General features: G+C 36.5%; 1 protein-coding gene across 1 annotated transcript; it reads right to left on the minus strand.

The window, feature by feature from the left end:
- LOC109824118 (B3 domain-containing protein Os11g0156000-like) lies at positions 426–1,742 on the minus strand. The gene is given in 4 exon segments (XM_020390643.1): positions 426–566; positions 653–848; positions 1,133–1,265; positions 1,267–1,742. Coding segments are annotated over 3 exon segments (744 nt in total). The 5' UTR covers positions 1,690–1,742; the 3' UTR covers positions 426–566; positions 653–660.

Genomic DNA, 11,379 nt, shown 5'->3' on the forward strand with positions numbered 1-11,379 from the left:
GCCCTCTCCGTGTTCATTCACCTGAACTTCTCCTCATCAACGCCACTATCTACCTATAATAGCCTCATAGAGACAGAGAAAGAGAGGACTGGGACTTAAAACAGAGAGAGAGAGAGAGAGAGAGAGAGTGGAGAAAATATCTCTTTATCAGATTCCTTGTTAGCAGTAGCATTTCACCAAAAGATTACATTACAGAGAGTAGCAGTAGCAGTAGGAGTTGGTGGGGCCTCCAAGTTCTCTGGGCCCACTCACCCTTTTCAACCTGATGTTTCCTGAAACCTCACTCTGCCATCCTATCTGACCCCATCTCCGACAGAGCCGTACAGCGAGTTTTACAAATGAAAAGAAAATCGGAACAAAAGAGAGAGAGAGAGAGAGAAAGCCAAAGAAAGAGAGAGCCCCTGAAAACCAGGGATTTTCTCCTACTCTTTTCTCCCCCTCCGTCTTGCTTTTCTCTCCTCTCTGGTTCCTTCACAAGTCCATCAAAAATGTCGCTTGGGCTGAGGTCTAATTTGATTGGTTGTTCGGGTTTTGAGAATATGGCCCCAGATCTCCCCCTCCGTGTCCTGTAGCATTGTAATCAACATTCAAAAGATTAGCCCACATGATTTTCTCCGCACCAACTTATTTCACATAAGTTTTTTGAGCGTACCATATTGACTACAATTGAGAGGTGGAGGCATTGGTGGGCATGAACTGGTTCCATGCACCTGACGCCGAGTGCTGGTCAGGCTCTTCTGGATCCGGCCCACACTCCAAATTCACTCCAAAGAGCCTCAGCCTCCTCGAATTCCCCGTCGTGGCCACCGCCACCGTGTTATCCATGGAGCTAGCTGCAGCCTGATCTCCTATAATATAAACACAAATCCCATAAACTTCGGTTACAGTTAATAACCCACAATTTGTTCAGGCGCATAGAGCCGGCGGCCTGATCTCATATAATATAAACACAAATCCCATAAACTAGCTACAGTTACAGTTATAAACCCAGGATTTGTTCAGACGCAATTTCTTTTTAATGAAACATGTGTTACATGAATGGAAACAGTTGTTCCTGTAGGGTTAAACCCCCGTATGAACGAATAAAATTCAAAATCCAGGCCGATGAGCTAAAAGGACAAAGATTTGTTACCTGAATTCACTGGGCTCATGTAGTAATAGGGAGCTGCATAAGGAGTAGACGCTCCTGCTGCATAAAATGATGGGCTCCTAGCTGAAACTGAAGCTGAAGGGGCAGCAGTTTCGTTAGAAACTCGACGCCTGCAGGCAGCCGATATACAAGCGATCATCACTCCTGCTCCCAAGCCTGCACCTCTCAAATAGTACCACATCACCAGCATCAAGCTTCTTCTCCTTCACATACCTGCTCCATCCTTTAGTGAGCACGTAGCTCTGGCTGCTTGTCCAGTACGAGTACCTGAAATTCCAAGACTTGCCTGACTCGTCCTCAAAGCTCAAGAGGAGCCCCTTCTCCCCTGATTCACTGTCAAGGGGGAAGTGCTTCTCAGCATGCTGCTTCGGTATCACTAGCCTGTTGAGCTTTCCGACGTCGCTCGGCGTCAGAGGTTTTTCAAACATGTGCTCCTTCCTGTAGACCCCTCGGTCTTGTTCTTGCTCAAATTGGAAGTAATGGTGATTGTGATTAGATCCCATGGTTGGTTGCCAAATCCAAGCTTGGTTCATGTACATGTTATTTTAAGAAGTGAGAGAGAGAGAGAGAGAGAGAGAGAGAGAGAGAGAGAGGGGGGTTGGTGGTGGTGATGATGTTGTTGGAGTTGGGAGGCATGTAGATATTATTGCTAGTGTGGATTTATAGAGCCTATGAGGGAGTAAAATATATTTTTTATTCTGAGCGTAGTTTGTAGAAAATGCCAAGGGGGCTGAGGGAGATATGAGTATTATATTGAGTACATGAAGGGGGCTGGGTTCAGTGATCTGAACATATGAGGGAGGGCTTTTAGGCTGGGTGATATTAAAAGAGTAGGTTAAGGACAGGGAGAATCAAGGGTGTTTAAAGTTGCTCGAGTTAGCGTGTTTTTTAGGAAGGAGATTGGGAATGATCAGGTGGTGGTACACAAAAATAAGTGCTTGCCTTTGTGGCCTCATCACAGCCATCCGGTTGCTGGCCCTTCTCCGTATGGTATGGGACTAACCGCGAGACATTATACCATACATGATCTATACGGCCATTTTGATACTAGAAGACCCATGTATTTTCCCTAAGCTTTAATTGCGGATAGATCCCCTATACTATCACCCAGTTACGAATAGGACCGCCGAGTGAGAATTCTTTCGACTCTTTTACAACCGAAAGGTCTATTCGCTAAATAATAACAGAAATAGAAGGGGTCAATCCACAACCGAGTGAAAGTTCGGGGCTCTAACCGCAATTAACTCTCCTCTAAAGATGGGCATCTGGACCCTGGTTACAGTAGAAAACTTTCGCTTGATCTATAGACCTTTTGATCCCTTGAAAGTCCGGTTACAGTAGGGCTCAGGATCTCACAGTAGTTTTCTGTTGAGCTTGGAATTCTCAAACGGGCCGGCTGAAATAACCCCTGCCGAAGTTTGACCACCAAACACTACAGGGCTGCAAGGGAGTTGGTAGAGGCTAATAGCTGTCATTGAGCAAGCAATCTGCTCGCCAACCACCTACTGTAAAGATCAAGTACATGATTACAGTTCAACCTGTGTTGAAACAGTGAAGATTAGGTTTCAGATTCTCTCTGATTACCAAGCACCTGCTAATTATGTCTCGCTGTGTGTTTTTTTACGAGAGAATAGAGAAGCAAACTGGTCTAAAGCTGTATAATTGCTTAATGTGGTGCAAATTCTCCATGTCCTTTGTAGATGCTTGGTCCTTTTTACGCCTTGCATCTCTATTTTATAGGCAGGCTAGGCCTTTTTTTTTTTGGTGTGCCATTACTAGCTATAAGTACTTTTAGGACTTAATATGTGCAGATGTTTGTTTGTTTTTTTTTTGTGTATAAAGGTGTATTCATGTTGATGTCCTCTTAGTTGATAATTACTCATTAGTCAATAATAATAATGATGAGTGTGATGGCTAGGAACTATAGAAATGGTGGCTAGCTCTGAGTGTACTTATTGCTGCTGTCATTAACATGTGGGGGAAAAAAAAAATCATAGAATCTAATTCTATGATCTAATTTTATATATTTTTCAATTTGGTCTTGTAGCCTTTTAGTTAGTTTCAAAAAAATGGTGCTGATAAACTCAAACCCATCAAAGCTCAAGATATTAATGAGTCTCTTCTGATATAGAGATAGAGGGCAATAACAAGGTCAGAATTTGGATTAATAAATCTTAACTGTTGATTAATTTTAGGATTTCATATAAATAACAAAGTATTTCAAATTAATGGCGTGGTTATACTTTATGGGGCAGGCATATATGGGTGTTAGACATGAGTCATAAGCTCGAGTGATGACACACTAAGGTGGAAACTCGATCACCTATTTCATCACGTGCAGTTGCAGCTATTATTTGCTCATGCGTGTCGTAGGGTCCATCCTTTCTTAATTAATAATATGAATTTATTTAATTAAATAATTAATAAAGAGGAGGTGGATCAGAATTCAGCATGAGCTTGCAAGCTGCGAATGATCTCCTCCTTCATTTTCCCATAAAACTGAGAAGATAAGCTTTAAATCTCCCTCACATTAATCCAATCTTTTTGCTTGTCTGCTGTCGTGTCCAAATTAGGCCCTCTCAATTCCTTTTGCCCCACTTTTATATCCTCCTCAATTCTCATTGCTCCGACTAATTTTCTAATTCAAAAAATAAAAAATTATGGGTATCTCTTATATATTAGAGTTGATAGGGGTAATATACAATCATATGGTGGTTAACAAATCATGCAGATAAGAGAAACACATGGGAACAATCTCATTTTCTATGTTACCTTTATCAATGAGGCCACGTATACACCATAGAATCCATGAAGAGCTTTGATGGGTCTCTTTGTTTTCTTTCATGAGGGGACTGAGGACAAGGAGACATTGATTTAATTATAAAAATGACCGGTTAGGATTAAAAATAATCTCCTTTTTTGTGGGCTTGGGAGTCTTTCTTCCTGTTTTGGGTAGTGAGTGGGGCCCTCTTACCACCCAAGTGTCTCTATTTGGACCCTGGCCCAGAAAGTGATTAACTCAGATGCAACCGCACTTTGTGAAAAATAATATCAATTTGTTTACGTTCAGTTCACACGAGAAATGCCCTTTTTGGGGTTAGCTAGCTAGTTGACAACTAAGATCTTAAAAAAAAAAAAAAGCAAGGTTTCAACCATTAATATAGGGCATTATAGCTTGTATTGTCACTGCTCAAATTATTTTGTGATAAGTATCATACTAGAATTGAAGGAGAGGTTTAAGAAAACAAGTGCTGTATTTGGATGCATGATACTGTATTTGGCGTACATAGTTTGATAGGATGCATGCCGCTAAGCGTGTGGTAATATTAGCTTGATGGATAAATACTGGGGTATTACCGTATTGAGTGTAGCTGAAATGAGAATGATGAAGTAGGGTAAAAAAAAATTTATTCAGATAAAAAGAATATATAAATGTTAATTTTACAAAGATGAATTTTCTTAGCAAACTGGAAGGGAGTTTATATATATGTATTTGTATGATATTTTCGCTGTGTTTGAAGTCATGGACAGGGACCATTTATTATCAACCAAATAGTCATGAAGATGCCGTAATAGTGCAGTAAGTTTTGACTAGTTGCGGTCAGTTGAGCGTATCATACTCCCTTTAAAAGCACGAGTTCGGAAAATCTTTTTTAGACAAATATACCCCTTTATAGTTTGAACTACCTTATCTATAATCAAATTCTAATTTTTAATGGTTAATATTACCCTTCACTATTTTGAATATTTTATTTATATCTTAATCTATCCTAATCATAATCATATCTTATCCTAATCCTATGTGAACCATGTTTAGCTTAACAATTTAAAAAAACTAATATTAATAAAATATATAAAACATAAAAATGATATTAGTTTGTTAAGATAAAGAAAATACAAGTAGATAACATATTATAATACATGAAGTATTGCAAAAAAATTATAAAAAGTTTTAAAATTGCATAAAAGACCCTGAAAAGTTCAAAACTATAAAACTCATCCAAATGTCTCAAAACATAAAATAAAAAATATGAAATTAAAAAATTAACATCAGTTTGCAAAGAATTTAAAATTTACAGTTAACACCTCAATGTCTCAAAAATTATAGAAACACCCTCAAAAGTTTAAATTACAGACAAGCACATTAAAATTCTAAAATTTTAAAACTTTCAAACAACACAGATAAATTTAATAGATTACCATGATACACCTAAAATTTTTGACATTTAAATTTAAATTTTTTAATTAACACCCTCAATATCTAAAAAATTATAAAAACACCTTCAAAAGTTCAAATTATAAAAAGTCACCCTAAAATTCTAAAATTTATAAATAAAATAAGATGAATTCAAGATATTACCCTTAGACACCTAAAAAATTAAAATTTTCCAAAATTAACTTCAAAATTTTTAAAAAAAACTCCTTCAAAATTTAAAAATCGTAAAAAAAAAACTCTAAATTTTCAAAAAAATTAACTAGCACACATCAAATTCGTCGATTGGTAGACCGCTGAAATTTAATATTTTTCAAAATTAATCTATAGTTTTAATAATTGCAAAAGACACCCTCAAAATTTTAGAGTTACAAGAAATATACTAACATTTAAAAAATTACCACCAACACATGAAACATAGAATTTACAACTACCAAACTTAAAAGTAAATTTTTTTAAAAACTCTTTCAAAATTTTAAAAATTATAAATCACACCCTCAAAGTTCAAAACCACAAAAATGGGCTAAAATTTTAAAACTTGGCAAAGAAAAGTGTAATTGTTTGGTATTTTTCATATATATATATATATTAAAATTTCTAATTTAGGGATTTACTATCCATTTTCAGCATCTAAGAATAGTCTAAGTTGATACTGGTAAACAAAAACAATAAGAATTGATTAAAAACATCCGGTTAATGGATAAAATTTTTAAAAATATTATAGATTAAAAATTATCGGCACTATATAAATTAAAGTAATTTCATATAATTTTAGTAATAAGTTGGGGTAGCCAAAATACATTCGTAACATTAATTGATAGATGTTTAAATCCATAGAAATGATAAAACACTATAATATTATACCTTAGCATTAATTGATTTTAATTTAGAAACTTTAATCTTTGACGTTAATAATATTTATAGGGTAAAAGAATACAAGGAATTACATATGGAGAAACTATTAGAATATTTAGAGATAACTTTAAAAGAATTGAGTTATTTCCATTGCAAATGGGAAAGTGATGGAAATAAATCTAAAATTCAGAAAACGTCAATGAATCACTTGAATTGGCATTAACATAAGACATATCTATTAATGAAGCACTGAATGAGTTACATTAAAAAATAATTTAATAACTTTATCCTAATCAAAGAAAAAATCTCCATGGAAGACATAAGAAAAATTAGTAAGTATTCATAAATTCCATACTGTGTTCTTCAAATTAAATATTAATATTATAATCTAAGAGAAATTGGTAATGAATAATGCAGGTATTTAGTTTAGATCTTTATGGAAAATGACAGGGATAGAGCAAAGGTAATATTATTGAAATAACAGAAATTCTTATTGGATGCACATCAGAAGAATTCATTTTAGAGGAAAATAAAGAGATAGCTTCTAATTTATTTAAGTAATAAATTAGGAACACAAAGAATTTTATATATATGAAATTAATATTTATTCTCATTGAAATAGAAAAAAATCAAAGTCTATATTTTGAGCAGTTTGTGTTGAACATCATAAGTACATTTGAACTTCTTTGTAAAGTTAAATGAGATGATAAAAATTAACGAGCCTAGAAAAGATAATAGCATAAAAAATACAAAATTAGCCTGATGTCACAATTGATGTAGATGATGAAGACAATACTCTAGAATTGTCCGAGAAATGATAAATGATAAACCTGAAGAATGATTGATCTTAACTCAATAAAAAATAAAATAGAAGAAATAAAAATAATATTTTATGAATATTTTATAGAATAGTTTAATTATTTTGAGTGAAATTAGGAATCTTTAGAAGGGAGTTTCATGAATTTTTTTCAGTACTTTTATATTCTTATGTGGATGTTTTTATCATATAAAAGTATACTAGAGTTAGCATTAATCTTTAATTTATATTTTTTTATGAAGTCTATCAATGATTAGGAATAAACTTCATATTCTCTTTTGCATCGTTTTAACATACTTTAAATCAATCATTTTGTCATATTGGTTTTAAATATTCACCTTCCTTGTATAACACTATTTTAATATTTTTCACTTTGCAATGCTATACTTTCTCAAATAAAGCTTAGTTTTATATCGGTCAAAAATAATATGAAAATTCAAATTATTTTTAAATTATATTTGTTTTTTGTCAATTCAAATATCAACATGAAAATTTAAATTGGGTGTATCCCATTTAAACAAACATAAAAAAATAATCGGGATGTAAGAGTTTAAAGAAAAAAATGAGCACAAACTGTAAAAAATACTTAATCATGGTATTAAATCAAGTGCATTGCATGTGTGTAAAAACTAGTGTTAAATAATAGTGGGAGACAGATTAAAACAATAGAGCTAGTGCACTAGAGAGGTAAATGAACTGCATATATAGACCACCCACTTGCTGTAATGAGCAATCTGTGAGGTAATTTCGCACTTGATTGTCCTCTCGGTTCAAATCGGAGTTCGACTTCTTTCAGAACCGTCCACATACGAGCGGGTTGTTTTGAGCCTACTATATATGAGGTCGTCCGCCTACATGCGGACAGTTCTGAAGGGGTACCTAATCTTGTATTTATCTCTAAAGAGTGAGATTTGATTATCAGATCGTGAAGAGTATTACATCCGTCCATGGTCTCACACAAACACACGGGGAAATTACAAAAGAACAAAAATGAAATAAAAAATAAAATAAATAGAGGGGGTATGTATGTGTTTGTAAATTTCAAGTGGAATTTCGGGCACTGTTGGGTTGAATCAGATGAGACGTGGAGTCACTGTTCCGGGGGGAGATTGAGAGAGAGAGAGACGTGTATGCGTACCGGTCGAAGTGATCGGAGTGAAATCTACAGCAGCATGCGCTTGGTCCTCTGAAATATTTAAAAAAAAAATTTCTTCCTTTTCTACCCTTTCTGTGGGAATACTGTACTCAACAGTGAAAACTTGGAAGTGATGGTCTTTAATCTTCTTCATTTTTATTATTTTCCCCCCCATTTTCCTACTATTGATTTCTAGCCATTTATTTTTTGAGTGATGCTCAAGTGATGAACCGGTCCGACCTCTGTTGGACACGTACGTTGTCTAAAAATGGGAAATTAGAATTATACCGGTGTAATCGGGCCCCATGTTGGGCCAGTCCGGGGGGCAAGTCTACAGTGCAGACCGTAGACGAAAGCGGCATCACGATCTGGTATGGCGCCATGGCGTGGCCGAGTAGTATTAGTCCCTTTAATGAATGGGGCCTGAACTGGACTTGGGCTCAGAAGAAGGCGTGCTTCGGTTTCGCGGGGCCCACTAAATCAGCCGAGGACCCACTGATACGAGCAATGGGCCCCTTTTCAAATAGACTAATTTCGTTCTGAAAGAAAGCTCAAAACGTGCACGATGGCTCGTCATGATTAAGTCTCCTCTTTTTTTTTATATATATCAAACTAAGCTTCTTTTTTTTTTCCCTCGCTTAATTTCGAAATGTCTTTTTAAGTCGTGTAATTTTATTTCCCGATGTTGAGAGAGTGCGACCTGCAACAGGTGTATATATATATATACACATAGGTCGTGTTGTTGAATGCACAGCGCCTTTTTAATTGCCCGACGACGTGTCAAGCAGATGATGGGCGCACGGGGTGGGGCCCGGCCCGTGGGAATAAAGGAGCATGGCCCCTGGCCCAAGGACTCCCCCCCAACCCTATCCCCTTCCTTTTGAGTGCTACAGAGGGCTTGAAGAGGTACAACTGCAAAATTAATTCGGTGAACTCTCTTTCTCAGAGAGACCCACGCCCATGATTGGTAAGCAAAATATGTAGTCTTTTTCTTTCCTTCGCCCTCTCTCTCTCTCTGTCTCTCTGTCTCTGTCTCATTGAACTTTCCATTCCGCAAGCAAAATGAGAGAGAGAGAGAGAGAGAGAGAGAGCGGGGGCCCATTCCTTCTAATAATAGTACGTACCCTTTTCTTTTCTTTTCTTTTTTTGTGCTTTGTTTTCCCCCGCACTAAAGCCTTTTCTATTTTATTGACAACAAGGCGTGCATGCATACAGCCTCTCGATTCTCAAAGCCCCAACGGTCTAATCCAAAGCGATCCCCCCTCTCCATTTAAAGATCCTACCCTGCTCCAGAACGTGACACGTTTCCCTCAATTCAAACAGGAGAGGAGAATGTTGTTTTTATTTTGTAGTTAATAATAATTTGTTTGCGTTTCACCCAGCCACACATTCTAAAAAATGGAAGGGGAAAAAAAAAGGAAAGGAAAGGAAACGAAAAGATCTTCTGATCGATGCGTGGGTGAAAGGGACCCAACCGAAGGATCTTGATTCTTGACCCAACAAATTAATTAGAGTCCGTGGTCGGTCCAAATGCTCGGGTCGTGGGTTAGGTGCAAAGTGCGAACCCTGAGAGCCTGATGTCGGCGCGCGAGTCAAAATATCTGCGACTTTCGCCGGTCCACGACAACGTGCGGCACATGGGCTCTTCCGGGATTATTTATTAATAATGATCACCTTTTTAATTATCGTAAAGTTTTTTTTTTTTTGCAGGAGGGTGCGTATTAATTATTGCGACACCTGCGTGATATAATTGACAAGGAGTCGGTTCCACATGCAAAAACTTGCCACGCTGGCCGGCTCTTTGTTGTGGCTCGTTTGTTTTTAAAAAAATAAAAAAAAGTTAGGTCGTCACAAGCTGGGGACCAAAACGCACGCGGAGATGCAAGCCGCAGGTGTTGCAAAAATATATGCGGTTACGTTAATGTTCTCACTTGGGTCACACCTACGTGTAGGGTTCCTAACTTTGATGCGACGGAAGTAGTGGCGTCGGCCTCAAAAAATCAAAAATCCATGTGGGTCTCAAAAATTACGTGTAGGTACCTCGATTAATTGGGAGAAGCTGGGGGTGTGTTTCATAACTGCCCTAAAATTAATTTGGTTAAGAATTAAACCTGGCGTTTCCTTTGGACTAAATTAATTTGTTTTAGTCCGCCACGAGGAGGTGGATCGAAACAAAACCAGGAGCGAAATTAACATTAGAAAACTTGGACCGAGTTTTGAGTGCTTACCAAACACACCCAAAGGAGGATGTGGATGAGAGACTTGGAGAACTAATTAACGTGTAAATTATTTTTAAATGGATCGATCATTGAATGAGTGTTTATATGATTGTATTTGTGTTTATTTTCTTCTGATTAGAGCAAATTTTAGGCATTAATTTAATTTAATTTTTTGATGAAGCTTTTCCTTAAAAAAAAGTTGGCATCAACTTTTTCAACTTAATTTGTTGGGTCCTTGAGTAATAGGAATCCTCTCAAAACTGCCTGCTTGCAACCGGACGGCTGTAAGCCGAAAATGGAGAGAGAAAATTTCAATAGCCCCCTAATTTTTTTTTTCTTTGTATTGCTAAGAACTGCCCACCACATGCGGGACTGTATTTGACCGCTGTCAATATTGCAGGCATATATATCCGCATGTCACTACGTAAAACATTGGAGGTAACAACATTTAACTACCTACATTTATTTCAAATGTTGGTATTTACCAAACATTATCAGAGAAAACGTTGAGAATTGCCAGTATTTTTGTCTAAAACGTTGGGAATTGCCAGCATTTTAGACAAAAACTCTGGGAATTACAAGATTCCCTCTAAAGAACTCTTCCCTTCTTAATTAGTCCCACATAGGGTAAGCAATTATATTTTCAATGCTTTAAAAAGAGTAAATTACCCACACACTAATTGCTCAAATCATTAGTTCAATCTTACCACTAAGTGTAGCCTCAAAAAAGTGTATAAGCTACATGGGTCTCGCAACACTCCTTTGGTTCCAAGAGCGCTCTATATATTAGTCGACATGTTCTAAGTTTTGCAATGATTCTTTCGTGCGGTGCCAACGTTTTCAACAAAACGCTAACATCTAATGCCCCCGCCACACCATCATTTTTTGAAAAATGTTGGTGCCCCGAATAATAACATTTCGAAAATGCCATTAAATGCAATCATAAACGTTGTAACTTACAAAATGATTCCATTAATAATACGAATATAA

The sequence above is a fragment of the Asparagus officinalis genome, chromosome 9 (genome assembly GCF_001876935.1).
Source record: "Asparagus officinalis chromosome 9, Aspof.V1, whole genome shotgun sequence".
Taxonomy (NCBI): domain Eukaryota; kingdom Viridiplantae; phylum Streptophyta; class Magnoliopsida; order Asparagales; family Asparagaceae; genus Asparagus; species Asparagus officinalis.